This window comes from Orcinus orca, chromosome 9 (assembly GCF_937001465.1).
Source record: "Orcinus orca chromosome 9, mOrcOrc1.1, whole genome shotgun sequence".
In the NCBI taxonomy this organism is placed as follows: domain Eukaryota; kingdom Metazoa; phylum Chordata; class Mammalia; order Artiodactyla; family Delphinidae; genus Orcinus; species Orcinus orca.
Window position 1 is genome coordinate 44,103,141 of NC_064567.1, and position 17,950 is coordinate 44,121,090.

General features: G+C 42.5%; 1 protein-coding gene across 3 annotated transcripts in view; it reads left to right on the forward strand.

The window, feature by feature from the left end:
* LOC117201351 (retinitis pigmentosa 9 protein-like) overlaps nt 1–17,950 on the forward strand; it is a 207,397-nt gene that overhangs the window by 179,892 nt on the left and 9,555 nt on the right. Inside the window, exon 5 of one of the 3 annotated variants that reach the window (XM_049714472.1) lies at nt 259–11,286. The exons of 1 other annotated variant lie outside the window; for it this stretch is intronic. In XM_049714472.1, the coding sequence (XP_049570429.1) occupies nt 259–314 (56 nt within the window). In that variant the 3' untranslated portion in view covers nt 315–11,286. Of the gene's footprint in view, nt 1–258; nt 11,287–17,950 lie in introns of those variants that run through there. One more of the 3 variants, XM_049714470.1, reaches the window with a different exon arrangement.

The following is a 17,950-nucleotide window of genomic DNA, read 5'->3' on the forward strand; positions in this document are numbered from 1 at the left end:
AAAGATTCTAAAAGCTATTATGGTGATATCAGAAAAGTATGTTGGAGGAAGATGACAAGCAAGACTTGAAAATGTTTGGAAGGTAGACATCTAGCGTTTCATTCAGTACATGGGGGAGGGGGCTTTAGGCAGGCAGGAGGATCCATGGGGTGATTTTCCCATCTCACCTCTCCAAGTAGGAAAGATAATGTTAAACTTGCTCCTCTGAGTATCCTGCTGGAGATAAAGCATGTTGTAAATATTATGCAGCTTTTCCAGGTAGAAAACTAGGTGTGATAAGGAGAGCTTCTGAATTCACCACTGTTGCCAGCTGAATAGTAGTCTCAGTCTGAGCAACAGGGACCTGTGCCAGCGTATGGCCTGTGACCTACAATTCTTCACTGTGTCTCTACCTGCCAGATGTTGGACTAGCACCTCCACATGAGCCAGCTCCTTCAAGAAATCTCACCGTTTATAAACCCTTGGCTCTGTTTCTCTGCAGATTCCCTAATTAGTACAGATGTTGAAATGCTGTCTTGAAATGGTGCAGAGACAGGAATTGTGTGAGGAAGAGTACAGCATACAGAGGGGGGGATGTTTCTGAGAGGAAGAAATTCATATTGTATCTTTTTATTTTTAAAGATTTTAAATTTTATTTATTTCTGGCTGCGTTGGGTCTTCGTTGCTGTGCGCGTGGGCTTTCTCTAGTTGCGGTGAGCAGGGGCTACTCTTCGCTGTGGTGCGCAGGCTTCTCATTGTGGTGGCTTCTCTTGTTGTGGAGCACAGGCTCTAGGCATGCGGGCTTCAGTAGTTGTGGCTCACGGACTCTAGAGCGCAGACTCAATCGTTGTGGCACACGGGCTTAGTTGCTCTGCGGCATGTGGGATCTTCCTGGACCAGGGCTTTGCATTGGCGGGTGGATTCTTAACCACTGCGCCCCCAGGGAAGTCCCCCAAATATATTATTGATAAGCGTTGAAAACAGTGATGCCCATTAAAAAAATAAATGGATAAAGGTCTCACCTCTTTGACTAAGGACATATAGATTCTGATAAGGAAGAGTGCATTTTATTGTACTGGGTCAGTTTCAAGATTGAGTTTTTCCTTTTGTAAAGATAAAAATTATACCCATTAAGAAAATAATCCATACCTAAATACTGAGTCAGTGAAATATAGAAAGCAAGGATTAATGGTGATTAGGTGACCAGCCTGGTCCTGGTGCCCTGTGCTTCCCACTCACTGACATCTCTAAGTGGTGAAGCTGGCGGTTGATCTCAGGTCAGCCTGATACCCAAATCTGCTGCTGTCTGTCTGCTCCAGTCACAGGAATGTGAGGTCATTTGGCATTAGCCTGGAACAGAGAATGGCTGGTAAATACTGCGTCTACTTTATTCAAGGTTGTCCCTGACTGAATCTTAGGCTGTTAAAACTTTTCGTTCCTGAACCTAAGAAAAATCATGCGTGACATCAGCTGGCCGCTGGAGGGCACTGTGGAACAGGCTAAGAGTTGCTGAAGCCAAGGGTATTTCGTTTTCCCCAGATCCTGCATTCCAAATCAGGTTCTGGTTTTCTACTCTGCTGTACTTACTTTGGGATCACACCACAAGGGCAGGTAGAGGGTTGAGTCCATACTATTTTACACTTATTTTTGAAAAGGAGGAATCTTTTCCTTCATATTTTCTACATGAGGTGCTGTAAAAAACTGTCTCTAAGTATATAACGTTGTGGATGAAAACATGGGCTCTAGAATCAGATTCACCTTGACTCTAGTCCCAATCAATCATTTATTAGTTGTGTGAGTTTAGGCGGCTACTTAATGTCTCTGGTTCCAACCCCTCATTTGTAAATTGGGAAAAATAACTACCTCTCAGGGTTGTAAAAACTAAGATAATACATGTAGAGCATCCAGTATAGCTTTCAGTCATATAGTAAGTGCTCAATAAATGGCAGTAGTCATTACTACTATTTTTAAGAGACCCTGGATCAACTTATTTTTATGGTTTTCCTGTCACAGCAATTCCATTTCAACAATTCAAGCTGTCACACAGTCCACAACATTTCCCCCAAGAATTGAGCCCTTTGTCCTCTTTGAATCTTCTACCACAAAGCTCAGTGCCTGGGCACAAGGGTTCATGTGATTCGTTGAACTAAGTGGTGTCAGTAAAGCTATCTTTTAAGATGAGCCCGAGAAAGTGGGCTTTATTACTTGGAAAATGGCTGAACTTGCAGAGCAGTTAGCTTTGAGGTTAGCAGAGGGAGTAAAATAAAGAGACAGGGAGATTTAAAAATATTCATGTTTATCATGAATAATGCAGTCATTTACTCAGCACCTACTTTGTGTCTGCCCTCCGGAAGCTCACTGCCTGGCCGGGAGACACATCTCCCTAACTGTGATACAGTGTGATGAGTAGGTTAGCTTTTGGAGCACATGGAGAGAGAGGAATGGGTTCTGCTTGTGGTGGGAGTGGGAAGCTGGAATACAGAGTACTGCTGAAAATCGGATCTGGCTCAGAACTGAGCCCTGGCAACATCTGGACGGTGGGGTTAAGGTATTCCCTTCTCTAAAGGATCTGTTTGTACCCTCCAGTTTACAAGGAGGATGGGGAGTCTTTTGGAGGTTGTAGGTTCAGACCCATTCAGGCTTATCTGATGCGTTTGGAAGAGAGGGGCTACATATTGGGTCGGCCAAAAAGTTCGTTTGGGTTTTTCTGGTGAAATATGGAAAAACCCGAACGATCTTTTTGGCCAACCCAATACCAATACAGGTTGAAGGGAGGGATTTCAGAGGTCTTGGAATTTCATCAGAGGGGAACAAAGAGTCATAAGTATGAGGAAGTGGCTTCAGAAAGAAGCTGAGGATCAGCAAGAAGTGTGAAGGTCCTAGGAAACTCATCCTAACTCATGCCCCCAGGGATGCATGTCCTGAGGAGGGAAGGGAGTGTCTAAGAGAATGTAAGAGCTGTCTCTCCAAACTCTGTATACATTGTGGGCCTGACTTTTTCTCTTGAGCACTTTGATAGGAGTCCTGTGTCACTAGGACTATGTCAGTCACATGCAGGCAAAGTGGGCAGCTGAACAGCTCAGAAAGAGGCATGAAAAGGCAATCAGGAAACCTGAGTTTGTCGCCAAGTGGCTGTGTAACCTCAGGCAAGTCACCTCTGTTTTTTAGGACTTCAGTTTTCTCATCCATAAAACAGGAGTTGAATTGGATGTTTGGGTTTCCTTCCAGTACTCAACTCTCCACCTTTGGTTGTCTTCATTTCAGCGGAAGAGAAAATCAGTCAAGGGCCTGAGGTCCAAGTGGGGAGGAGGGGTGGTTAACCGTAAGTGACAGGTCATGTCTGCAAAGCCCAGGCGTGCTCATTCTTCCCTCCTGTCAACAGCCACCCCATCACTGCCAGCTGTGGTGTGTTTGGAATCTGTTCTGTGTTGGTAGCCATTGGGAATTGAGGGCATGTTTCCACATCTGCGGATTTTCCCATGACTTCTTGTCCCATGGGAATCTAGTGGTTTTTGGATACTGTGGCTAATCTTTTAAAGCTATGATGCTTCCTGTTCTCCTTGCTGCCTCTTCCTTTTCTGTTCTGTTTCAATGAGAGTGAACCTGAAAACTGTCAGAGTGGAAACCACATGGAGAGGAGTCATGGTCTGGTGTAGAAGCTCTATCACTTATTCACTGAGTGAACTCAGGCAGGCCATTTATCCTCTTTGGGTTTTGGTTTCCTCATCTTTTAAACCAAGACAAGAACTCATGCCTTTCCCATTCTATACAGGTGTTCTGAAGATGCAGGGGTCTCACAGATGTGAAATGCTTTAACTTGGCCAACTGTATGTATTGACATGGGGTCCGATTCTGGATTCCTCTTCATTCATCATTGGATACCAGCTGGTAACATCCTGGTTGACTTTTGAATCTATACGCCACAGCTTTCCAAAAAGAACTGTGGCATCGACCAGAATGCCTGCAAAATAATTGATCACTCTATTTTCTATAAAATAGAGAAATAGAGTAGAAGATCATGACCATGGAGTGTGGTGAATCATAGATATGTGGGTCATGGGCTCACATGCTTCCCCTGATCTCTATTTTCTATAAAATAGAGAAATAGAGTAGAAGATCATGACCATGGAGTGTGGTGAATCATAGATATGTGGGTCATGGGCTCACATGCTTCCCCTGATCTCTGGGAAGGAGTCTGTTTACTTCCTTTTAAGTATTTGCTTTTGTCTCCTAATTGCAACTTCTTGGGCCGTGGGCCCCATTAACACTTCTTCAGAGCAGCCCTGTTATTTGTCATTGGTTTTAGCCATCTTCATGGTCACCTGCTCATGGGGGTAGTAGGAAATGGGAAGGACCTTACTTTTCCCTCTGCTAAAGTGCCTGGAGAGCATCTCTTAGTGATTGCAGCTGGAAGTGTGACATTTAATTAGTGGAGAAAATTGAGTCAGAGAAGATGCAGGCTGTGTGGGCAAGAGGGTGAGAAAAGGCTGGGGGAGACGTGATATGCTCAGTGGGGCAATTTGGCCCAGGTGTTCTCCCAGATCCAGATTGGGTGTTCACATCACCACAGGTGGAGATTACAGAAGCTTCAGGAATTTTCCATAGTGATGGGAACCACAAGTGAACCCTCAGGGACGCCTAGTTTCTTCTATCCTACCCTTGCTTTATTTGGGAAAGCAAATGATGACTCCCCCCTCTCTTCCGAGAGGTGAGGACCTCACCCAATGAAGCCTGGCCTCCTGCTGGCCTCCTGACTGGTGCTTGGAGATGACACAAGCTTGCACTGAGAGCTGTGGTCTCTTAGAGCACAGGATCCAGAGTGTGATGAGTTGGAAAGGAGCTTCAGCACCTCTATGCCCAGTCCTGCACCTTATAGAAGAGGAGACCTAGGTCCAGAGAGGGGCATTGACTTGCCTACGGGACTTAGGGGCTGAGCTGGAACCGGTGCTTAGGTCATTGACACCTGGTTCAGAGCTCTTGGCTATGCCACTCCATCTCCATGACTGGATGGTGATGTTTGGGTTACACTGGATAAAATTACCCCCTCTCTCCCAGAAGCTGAACGAAATCGCTTGTGTCTGAGCACCTGCACTTCTCCATGTGTGTCTTAGAGATATGCATTCCCAGTTTATTTCAAAAGTACTATTTCTTCCCTGCAGGCACAGGATTAATTGTAGTAATGCCTCATCTGCCTCTGGGCCCCTGGTACCTTGAAAAAGGCTGACAGTCTGCAGCAGGAGCTAAAGAGTGCAGGGGGACCAGGAGGAGGGGCTTAGATGGAACAGGAGGCAGAAAGGAAGAGGACCCAGTATGGAACTTAAAGGAGAAGTGGGGATCTGCCTTCTAATACTTGCTCTGTTGTGTGCAAATTTGGCAAATTCCAAAATTCCATTTCCTTCTCAGTCCCCCTTTACCATTTCCCAGTCTCTTTTCTTAGGCTAAGCAAGATGAGACCAAAAGATAATGCTAAAAATAACTCCGTTCTTTAATAAATTACTTTTTATCTTTATGATTTTGATTATTCCTCATGGGTCAATGACACTTGATAGAAAAGTGAACTCCCCACCTGTGGCTTAAAGCCAAACCCAGGTTTCAGCTTTGAGGGGATTCCTGAGGGTATCCCATTAATAACCCTGAAGTCCTTAGGGAAGAATGAGATGCAGATTCTAGTCGGGATCTCCATCACTCAAGCAGGGGGACCCAGCCATTTTGTAAATCAACTAAGAGAGTAGGTGGCCAGGAATTCAGGAAATTGTGCTCACCTTTTCACTCGAGTGGTTCTGCAGGGCAGGACAGATGGGCACAACTGTACGCATTGGCAGATGATTTAGAGGGTGTGGTGTAAACGTCCTGCCCTTGCGGGCTTGTCCTAGCTCACAGCCACCAGCCAAGTGATCTTGAGTAGGTGACATTTAGTGTGGTTTTTGCTTTGTGTCAGACACTCTCCTAAGCACACTGCTCCTCACAATGACCCAGTGAGAGGGGATGTATTATTGTCCCCTGTATCAGTCAGGGTTCTCCAGAGAAACTGAACCAATATGCGATCTCTCCGTATCTCTATCTCTATAGATCTATTATGTACCCATTATCTATCTATCTATCTATCTATCTATCTATCTATCTACCTACCTACCTATCTACCTACCTACCTACCTACCTACCTACCTACCTACCTATCTCAAGGAATTGGCTTACACAACTGGCAAGTCCTAGGTCCGTAGGGCAGATCAGTAGGCTGGGGCAGGAGCCTATGTTGCCAGAGACAGAATTTCTTTCTCTGAGAAACCTCAGTTTTGGCTCCTAAGGCTGTTTACCTAATTGGATGAGACCCGCCCACAATACTGAGAGTAGTCTCCCTCATTTAAAGTCAATTGATTGTACCTGTTAACCACATCTACAAAATATCTTCACAGCAACACCTAGATTAGTGTTTGATTAAATAGCGGGGCACTACAGCCTAGCCAAGTTGACACATGCAACTGACCACCACAAACCCTTTTACACATGAGCAAACTGAGGCAGAGAGTTCATGTCCAAGGTCTGGGCTGGGATGTGACAAGGTTAGAATTTCAACCCAGGCTCCTCAGCTGTGCCCTTCCCCGTTGTGTTGCTCCATGGCCTAACTGATTGCGGTTTCCTCAAGTACAGATGAAGCTAATACTGCCTGCCTCTTTCTACTCACAGGATTCCTGTACTTACTTATGTGCTTTTATTCTCTCATTCCAAATTGGATTCGAGGAAGCTCTGAGAAATCAACAAGTGAATTCCCATAAAGGTATTTTGAAGACGATGATGAGAAAAAATAAACCAACACTGACCGTGCGCCTATATGTGCCAGACACAATGGCAGCGTCTGCACGTTTGTTGTCTAATTTAATACTCAGAAAAAATGCAAATCCTCCATTCCTCAATGTTCTTTGAGGGCAACTAGACCTTGCTCGTATCCTTGTTGCTTTTCACAGGGCTGGGAGCAGTGGAGATACCCATTAAATGCCTATGAATCAATGGAATTATTGCCCAGTGGTGAAACATGAGACCAAGGTGATGGTTGCTAAGAGCTTCTTGGGCGGGGCAAAGGATTTTATATGGGATCCAATCTCTTGTAGGAGCTGAAAAAATAATCCCAGCTCATGTTGCCTTGAGAGGGAAGGAGGAGTCTTCTCCAGAGACTCATAGGGGAAATCATCTGCAGGTGAACTTGCTAAAATTATCCACTCCTTTGGTGCAACACAGTCCCCAGGCTGGAAAGCACGGCCACATATGTCACCTGGACTCTTTAAAGCTTGCTTGTCCTGTAGGCAAAGTCTCTCCACTTAATGAGTACTGAATTCCTTTAATCCCCAGCCCTGGAAAGTGTTCCCCTGGAGGGAGGTAACACGAGTAGATTTCTTCTCTGGTTTGTTCTATGTCAATCCCTCCTCATATAAACCCAAAGCAGCAAAATAGCTGGCCTGACATGAAAAGGGCTTTGTGTTACGTGGACGTGTCTTAAGGAGAGGTTTACCTGTAGGCAGGGTTTAGGTACTAATATGTTAGTATTAGAGAAGATATTCTGGCCAACAATCAGGTTTATTTTACCTTTGGCTCTGGGAGGACTGGGGCTTTCTGAAGTTCCCAAGAATGTAAACTTGGGTCTTTTGATCTAAGGGAAATGTGCTGAGAGGTGAAGAGGCACTGGCTTCTCGTCATGCGTTAGGAGGAAAGGGTGTGAGGTTTTGGCGTTAACCATGCGTGGTTTGAGTCTTGGCTGTGTCAATTCCTAGACATTTGAGATGGAGCAAGTTACCACCCTTTCCAGGTCTGTTTCCATATATATATGTATGTGTATATGTATATGTGTATATATAAGTATATGGGGATGTGTATGTATATGTACAATATATAGCATTGGGAGGACATTGTGAAAAACATAGGGCTGTTTTGATCATCACCATGAGACAATATATGTACAGAACTGGGCCTGTAGTAGGTACTCAGTACATGTCGAGTCTTACCCTTTCCAGAACCACTGCTGGGGGCTTGCCCAAGCCATGCCTCCCCTGTTGCTGATTGAATCTAGATGAAATCTAGTTAGAATGGACACCAGGAACATCTGAGAGGAGAGACTGTAGTTGAAGTGTGGAAATTGAGGGCCTGCCTGGGGAGTGTGTTCTGGGAAATGTAGTGGATGCTGTCAATGCCCCTTGTAATTATCCCCTTGGACCTGGAGGTCACTTGTAACTTGGGCGGAGTTTTCCATATCACACCAATGACCTCCTACCTCAAGCACATGATTCTTTCTGTTTAAAGGTTTTCTCTGGCCTGGTGAGCATGGTTTGTTCTTCTTTCTCAGGGCTTTGTTATGTGTGGGTATGAGGCTGGCACCTGCTGTAGCTATCTCCTTGCCAGTCTGAGAATGAAGCTAAGACATGGAGGAGGTCAAAGAAATGGAGAAAGAACCACCCTACTTCTGGTCTTGCAGTTTGGTGGAAGGAATGCATTCCTTATAATAATTTAAGCTAATTTGGGTTGGAATTTTCTATTTTATTGTTGTTTTGCTGCTGGAAGTATGCTAATCAATACAGAACTCTCAACCAATGAACCACAAGAATAATCGTGTTCAGATCAAGTCTTCAGTATCCAGAATCTGTCACCCCTCTTCCATTTGTCCTATGTTTTTCTCATTCTATTGGGATTAATCCCAGTAGATAGTATTCTCATATCAAGGCCTCTGACTCTACTTTTGCAGTTGTTTGCAAAAAGTTCATGTTTACTGCGATTTTCATCAATTGATTTCTATTAAGGGTTGTTTCCTCTAATCTGTTTTGCAAAATGCTGAGGTGTTCTGTTTTTGCTTTTCTGGGAGTGGCTCTTATCTTTTTGCTTTGCTGAGAAGCACTCTCTCCATCTGATGCTTCGTCTGGTGACTGTTCTCAACCTTAATGAACTTTCTCTGCTTTACTGCTGTACTCTCTGTGGCAAGAAGAGATCCTTTCTGATGGGGGTCTTGTCTGGGCACAGAATGAAATCCCCACCCCATTGCATAACACTGTGACATTTCCGGTAATATGGTCTACATCCTCTCTGGCAGGAGTAGCACAAGGATGTGCCTGAACTCGAGGGCTCTTAGTACAGGGGCTAAATAAACACACAGGCCTTTTTTGTTTTAAAGGTTTTCCTGCTAATCATAGGGAAGGAGCAGCCAAAGTAACACATATGGGGAAATTACAGTGGTTCAAGAAATCTCAGAAAAGTTCCAATAGTAGTGGTTTTATCGTCTGTACTAAATTATTCTCAGATCATTTTCTTTTTATGTTGTAGTCCTTTTCTTTGCTACTACTAATTATACTCTGAATTTAAAAAAAGTTTTGACTTTAGAACTCAATAAAAAACAGAAGGATGGGGCTTCCCTGGTGGCGCAGTGGTTGGGAGTCCGCCTGCTGATGCAGGGGACATGGGTTCGTTCCCCAGTCCGGGAGGATCCCACATGCCGCAGAGTGGCTGGGCCTGTGAGCCATGGCCGCTGGGCCTGCGCGTCCGGAGTCTGTGCTCTGCAGTGGGAGACGCCACAACAGTGACAGGCCTGTGTACCACAAAAAAAACCCAAAAAACAAAAAGCAGAAGGATGAATATTAAAGCATCAGATCACTGTTTTAAACCTTGGAAAATGGAATTCCCTGGTGGTCCAATGGTTAGGACTCGGCCCTTTCACTGCTGCGGCTCAGGTTCAAGAACTAAGATCCTGCTAGCTGCACAGCGTGGCCAGAAAAAAAAAAATTAAGCCTTGGAACATATTTTTATGGGTTTAGGAGAATGAATAGGGATAGAGGACCATTTGTTTTTTGTTGTTGTTGTTGTTTCCGGAGCACAGGGCTGGAACCCATGTGCCCTGCAGTGGCAGGTGCATTCTTATCCACTGCTCCACCAGGGAAGCCCGATAGGAAGTTATCTTTGACAACCTCAGAAATATGTAAACTCTGAATTTACACAAGGGGGGTTTATGTTACATAAGGAAATTATATAATTATATACAATTATATTATATGATCGTCGTCTCAAAGTACTGTAAGAGCAAAGGTAAAAGTTACCTGTCACAACAAGGGAAAATAACACAGACATTTCTTATTCAAGATAATTCAGTTAAAAACAAAACAGGGCTTCCCTGGTGACGCAGTGGTTGAGAGTCTGCCTGCCGGTGCAGGGGACACGGGTTTGTGCCCCGGTCCAGGAAGGTCCCACATGCCGCAGAGCAACTAAGCCCGAGTACCACAACTACTGACCCTGCGCTCTAGAGCCCGTGAGCCACAACTACTGAGCCCGTGAGCCACAACTACTGAAGCCCGCACACTTAGAGCACATGCTCTGCAACAAGAGAAGCCACCGCAATGAGAACCCCGTGCACCGCAACGAAGAGTAGCCCCTGCTCGCCACAACTAGAGAAAGTCTGCACGCAGCAACAAAGACCCAACACAGCCAAAAATAAATAAAAGAAAAGAAAGATAACTTCCTATTAAAGCACTTCGTGTACTTGTTTACATGTTATGAACATTTGAATAATTAGCCCTTTATTTTGAGTGACCATTAGGAAATCATGAAATACCTTGAATGTTGACTTTCAGGGTCAAATAAACCAGTTTAGCTATTTTGCTTAATTTGAACCAAACTTTATTTAGCTAAAAATGGCCAATGACTCATTTATTTTCTCATATGAATTAGAAAAATCAGGTGTGATGTAATTATAAGTAAATGCAGTTTTATGAATTGCCTCTAATTCAACTGGGAAATCATCGTAACTTTTTTTTTTTTTTTTTTGCGGTACGCGGGCCTCTCACTGTTGTGGCCTCTCCCGTTGCGGAGCACAGGCTCCGGACGCGCAGGCTCAGTGGCCATGGCTCACGGGCCTAGCCGCTCCGCGGCATGTGGGATCTTCCCAGACTGGAGTACGAACCCATGTCCCCTGCATCGGCAGGCGGACTCTCAACCATTGCGCCACCAGGGAAGCCCCATCATAACTTTTAAACGACCACTTCTTAAAGCATGTGATAACTACTCATACTTACTTGAACTTCTAAATCTTAAAATTCCAGTTATGTACAGCAGTAGAGCTACTTGCTTTAAACATCATCAAATTGATGAGCAAATTCTGACTGTCTTAGTGAGTTGCAAATGGAAGTTGGAAGATGTACAGTATGTCCTAGTTCTTTGAGATGCATTTTAATATATCCTTCCATTTTGTTCATTTACATTGTATTTTTAGCTTCTACCCTTCCTTTTTCCCTCTGTAATTTTATGTTGTGGATTTCGCTCAAAATAAAGACTATCAAAATCCATTAGAATTTATCCAGTCTGATGCTTTATTTTGCTTTTTCATATAAGAAATAGATGACTTTGTTATGAGTGTCTCCAAATGCATAAACACTATCCCTTTTCTTTGTTTCTTTCTGTGTCTGATTAGTTCATTCATATTAAATATGCTTTTGCTTTTTGTATTATGAAGTGGCAAGTGTCTTAGGAAAATGATTGTTTAAACTACCAGATTTTATCTGAAAAATACAGGTTGGAGAATGTCAAGAAAAAAGTACTAATAAGTAAGCCTTAATTGTTTCATTAGGGAGATGTTCAAGAATTGCCCAAAGTAAAGGTGATGGTGGGGAAAAGCTCACTGTGGATTTTGTTATCCACAAGCTGGCAGTTCCCAACTTTTTCCTAAGTGAGAAGCCATACTGCCTACACAGCTGAAGAGAAGGTTGAATTTTATATACAGATTGGCTGGATCTCCAACCTGAATAATTCAGATCAGAAAGAGAGGAGGGGATTTGCCTGGGTAGACAAAGCCTAGGAACTTTCATTCTGCCGAATCTTAAAAAAGGGAGAGAATACATTCTGATCTAAATTCTGTGAGTTGAAAATCAAAGCTATTGATCAAACAGAATTGAATAGCATTTAGAGTTTTAGACTCATATAATAGGTTAAAATTGAAGCTAGCAAATAACAGTAAGTTATTTTGGCAGAACTGGTATAATTTACTGCACCTTAAAAAAAGTTTTCAAATGAGAGCTTTATTTTAGTCTGATAACAATTACAGTACAACGACTTATATCTAGAAAGAATTGACTTAGCATGATAAAAGGACCATGTTTTAAAGCTATGTAGGGACTTCACTCGTGGTCCAGTGGCTAAGACTCCTCACTCCCAATGCAGGGGGCCCAGGTTCAATCCCTGGTAGGGGAACTAGATCGCACATGCCACAACTAAAAGATCCCGCATGCTGCAACTAAGACCCGGGGCAGCCAAATAAATTAATTAATTAAAAAAAAAACCTCACAAAAACCAAATATTTCTTTCAAAAAAAGAAGCTATGTAATAGTTATTATTTTTGAGAAATATATGAATTCTGCATTTGAATTTCTTTCCTTGAAGAAATGGAAATGTAGTTTTTGACCTGTTTATGAAGACATCTTGACATGCAAATACAGACATGTTGGTGTGGCTAAAACCAGTTCATTTAGAGGTAAACGTTTTGCTTTGAGATTATTTAGAGTCTAAGAATATACTGAACTAGTTTTAAAATAATGATCATTGGGAGGGGTAGCCGCATATGTTGAAGGATACAGCCTGTGGAATTTGTGCATTTTGCAAGGTTGAAATTATGGCAGGTCCAAAAACTGATGCCCAGTTCTGTTTCACTGGTGTTAAAAAATATTTCACTGCTTTGATGGTCTTATCCTTCAAGTTAATATTTAAAAAGCCTCCTATATGTATATGTATAGCTGATTCACTTTGTTATAAAGCAAAAACTAACACACCATTGTAAAGCAATTATACTCCAATAAAGATGCTAAAAAAAAGAGAAAAGCCTCCAGCTGTGAAAGCAACATAAACAGGTTCTAAATGTACCTCATCTAAGTTCCTGTGCCTGAGGAAGCTAATGTTAACTCATCATGTGGTACTCGATTTGTACAATAAATTATGAACTTGGAAAAAAAATGATCCTCAGAATATATGACTTAACAATCTGTATTGTCTTTCCCTGGCTTGTATTTATTTATTTATTTATTTTTTACATCTTTATCGGAGTATAATTGCTTTACAGTGGTGTGTTAGTTTCTGCTTTATAACAAAGTGAATCAGTTATACATATACATATGTTCCCATATCTCTTCCCTCTTGCGTCTCCCTCCCTCCCACCCTCCCTATCCCACCCCTCTAGGCGGTCACAAAGCACCGAGCTGATCTCCCTGTGCTATGCGGCTGCTTCCCACTAGCTATCTACCTTACGTTTGTTAGTATATATATGTCCATGCCACTCTCTCGCTTTCTCACAGCTTACCCTTCCCCCTCCCCATATCCTCAAGTTCATTCTCTACTAGGTCTGTGTCTTTATTCCTGTCTTACCCCTAGGTTCTTCATGACATTTTTTTTTCTTAAATTCCATATATATGTGTTAGCATACGGTATTTGTCTTTCTCTTTCTGACTTACTTCACTCTGTATGACAGACTCTAGGTCTATCCACCTCATTACAAATAGCTCAATTTCGTTTCTTTTTATGGCTGAGTAATATTCCATTGTATATATGTGCCACATCTTCTTTATCCATTCATCCGATGATGGACACTTAGGTTGTTTCCATCTCTGGGCTATTGTAAATAGAGCTTCAATGAACATTTTGGTACATGACTCTTTTTGAATTATGGTTTTCTCAGGGTATATGCCTAGTAGTGGGATTGCTGGGTCATATGGTAGTTCTATTTGTTTTTTAAGGAACCTCCATACTGTTCTCCACAGTGGCTGTACCAATTCACATTCCCACCAACAGTGCAAGAGGGTTCCCTTTTCTCCACACCCTCTCCAGCATGTATTGTTTCTAGATTTTTTGATGATGGCCATTCTGACTGTGAGATGATATCTCATTGTAGTTTTGATTTGCATTTCTCTAATGATTAATGAAGATGAGCATTCTTTCATGTGTTTGTTGGCAGTCTGTATATCTTCTTTGGAGAAATGTCTATTTAAGTCTTCTGCCCATTTTTGGATTGGGTTGTTTGTTTTTTTTGTTATTGAGCTGCATGAGCTGCTTATAAATTTTGGAGATTAATCCTTTGTCAGTTGCTTCATTTGCAAATATTTTCTCCCATTCTGAGCGCTGTCTTTTGGTCTTGTTTATGGTTTCCTTTGCTTTGCAAAAGCTTTGAAGTTTCATTATGTTCCATTTGTTTATTTTTGTTTTTATTTCCATTTCTCTAGGAGGTGGGTCAAAAAGGATCTTGCTGTGATTTATGTCATAGAGTGTTCTGCCTATGTTTTCCTCTAAGAGTTTGATAGTTTCTGGCCTTACATTTAGGTCTTTAATCCATTTTGAGCTCATTTTTGTGTATGGTGTTAGGGAGTGATCCTGGCTTGAATTTATTGTTCTATCATGACTTAACATTACTTTTGTGGTTTTTTTTGTTTTGTTTTGTTTTTACTTTTGTGTTTTAAAGTATTTTATACACATTTGTGAATTAATTAGACGAGATTTAGCATACTCAGGGGCCAAATTTTTACGGAGATTTGAGGGTTGCAATCCAACCCAGTTGATAAAGGTTGTAAGCAGCAGGTCTCAGTGCTTCCCCATCTCTTGCTCCTCACTGATCCAGAATCTGTGAGCCCGACCACATTTTCTGGTCACATCTAACTCTGTTGAATGCAAAGAGACTCAACTTTTATCTAGCCAAATAAGGGAGTCAGGAAAATATGAACATGCAAAAGTCATTGAACCCAAACTTACATTATATCAACCAACTTACAAGTATTCATATTAGATTATATTATATGCCAGCAATATCCAGGAATAATGGTACTGTCATGTCTGTTTGGAATACAATGTTCCTCCAATACCATGCTAAACATTTTCAATAAAATCATGTAGCAAACTGAAAACAAAACCACAAAGAAGAACATCCCTTTCTTCTTAAGAATATCTTATTTCTTCTTACTGGGGGTTTCTTGGAATTTGATCTAGTCAAGTGATCTCTATGAGCTGAAGGAGCAAAGAAGTATATCAAAAACAGTTGGGGTTCTTCCCTGGTGGCACAGTGTTTGGGAGTCCGCCTACCGATGCAGGAGACACGGGTTCGTGCCCCGGTCCGGGAAGATCCCACATGCCGCAGAGCGGCTGGGCCTGTGAGCCATGGCCACTGACCCTGCGCATCCAGAGCCTGTGCTCCACAACGGGAGAGGCCACAACAGTGAGAGGCTCATGTACTGCAAAAAAAATACCCAAAAAAAACCAGTTGGGATTCACAGAAATTTATACAAGAACGTTCATAGAGCATTATCCATAATAACCAACAGGTGGAAACAATCCAAATGCCCATCAATAGATGAACAGAAGATTAATGGTATATCCATACAATGGAATATTATTCAGCCATGAAAAGGAAAGAAGTATTGATACATGCTGCGGCATGGATGAACCTTGAAAACATCATGTGAAGTAAAAGAAGCCAGGCACAAAAGGCACATATTGCATGACTTCTTTTATATGATACATCCAGAATAAGCAAATATAGATTTGGGAAAACCTGTAGAGATTAGAAGTTATCAGGGATGAAGTAGGGGAGAATGGGGAGTGACTACCTAATGGGTACAGGGTGTTTTTTATGGGGTGATGAAAACGTTTTGAAACTAGAGAGAGCTGGTGGTTGCACAATGTTGTGAATATACTAAATACCACTGAACTGTATACTTTAATATGGTTAATTGTATGTTTTGTGAATTTCCTATCCATTAAAAAAAAATGAGCAGGGAAGATTTCTAAAAAATCTGAGCCCCTAGTTTTCTCAGCTCCATATATTTTTTTAAATGCTCACTTTTCTTTTTAAATTTATTTTTAATTTTTTTTTGGCTGCATTGGGTCTTTGTTGCTGCGTGAGGCTTTCTCTAATTGTGGTGAGCGGGGGCTACTCTTCGCTGAGGTGCACAGGCTTCTCATTGCAGTGGCTTCTCTTGTTGTGGCAGACCACGGGCTCTAGGTGCATGGGCTTCAGTAGTTGTGGCTTGCGGGCTGTAGAGCACAGGCTCAGTAGTTGTGGCGCACGGGCTTAGTTGCTCCATGGCATGTGGGATCTTCCTGGACCAGGGCTCGAACATTTTGTCCCCTTCATTGGCAGGCAGATTCTTAACCACTGTGCCACCAGGGAAGTCATCAGCCCCATATTTTGATTTGCATCCTAGGGAGCATATCGATGTGAAAGCTCACATTTTAAGAGATGTGTGTGAGGTGACTATCTGGCTTAGGGTGACTCATCATCGTTTATTAAGCAACCTGGGAGCTTGAGAGCAGTGCATTTCTGGCAGTTTGCTGATTCCTTTAGGCAATCTTAACGCTGAGCCCTGTGAGCAGCAAGAACTAGCATGTGATTAGAGCAGAAGAAATTACTCTTAGAAAAGCATCATTAATTTCAAAAGCTCTTGTCCTGAGCTATGTGGCCAAGTGGAGACAAATTAGGATGCTGTCTAGAGGAGAGAAAGTGAAGTTGTTTTCCCCTCTTTAGGACAGAAGAGAAACCTAAACTCATCTGTTTCAAGTAGTTAATTCTTCCTCTGGGGGGTGGGAGTGGTGGGTTTGGGAGAGGGTGGTGGGTGGAATGTTAGTCATAGGAGGCATGGGGTTTGTATCAACTCTACTGCAAGATGCTTTGGTTCTTTGTTGCTTTGTCTCCTTGGTGATGAAAGGAAGCTGTTCATATTTCCCATTCGAGTCCATCACAGAATCTTTCTGGGGTCTAATTAGTAAGGTGGAAAGGGCAGTGGACAATTCTCAGGAGACCTGGTTTCTAGGGTCTGCTCTGGGGTCTCTTTCTTGGGCCTTGCTCTTCAGTAAGGTAGATCAGAGCAAAGCAGGATCATCTCCCAGGTCCTTATTTAGAAACAGATCCTGAAACAAACTCTTATTAACAAAGTGTTCAAAGCATTTGGACAGTGTACTCTTTTACTCTTCACTTTTTTTAAAAAAATAATTTAATTATTGATTTATTTATTTTTGGCTGTGTTGGGTCTTCGTTGCTGTGCATGGGCTTTCTCTAATTGTGGCGAGCGGGGGCTACTCTTGGTTGTGGTGCACGGGCTTCTCATTGCAGTGGCTTCTCTTGTTGTGGAGCACAGGCTCTAGGCGCGTGGGCTTCAGTAGTTGTGGTGCACGGGCTTAGTTGCTCCGCGGCATGTGGGATCTTTCTCGGACTAGGGCTAGAACACGTGTCCCCTGCATTGGCAGGTGGATTCTTAACCACTGCGCCACCAGGGAAGTCCCTTACTCTTCACTTCTGAAACCCCACTCAGACAGGATATGAAAACAAAACAAAACAAAAACCTCAAGGAATGCAATGGGTATTTGTCAAGATTATTGACTTGATTACTTAGGGTAGTAGTTGCTCTCTCGCTGAGGCTTTAAATAACACACATTGGGCAGATAGGATGTATTAAGCTTTGTACTGTGTCCTTTTATAAAGATTATGTCATCGAAAGATATTTCAAGGTATTACTATTCCAATTTTACTAAGGTCTAAAGAGATTGCAAAACAAGCCCCGAATCTTGTAACCAGGGTTTGAATGTAAGTTTTTGCCTCCATATCCAGTGCTTTTTCTCTATGGCAGTATAGCTGATTTTCTTTGGGGGATGACTTAGCCTACACTACACTTCCTCTTCCCATGATCCTCCACTTTCTAGCTCCACAGTAGAATCCGTATTCCTTCGAAAGAAAAAACCACAGCCAATCTCTAAAATTCTATACCCCAATTTTATTTTATAGCCAGAGTACTATGATTTCTGCTTCCATCTTTCCATTGAAACACTCTGCAAAGGGCAGTTTCTAGAACACATGGGCATATTTAATCATATTCTTATTGGACCTCTCCATGGTGGTTCCGTTGTTGACCACCATCCGACTTCCTCTGGTTGCCTGTCCTGGTCTGTCCTGATCCTACGCTTTCTCTGAATGCTCCTCCTCAGT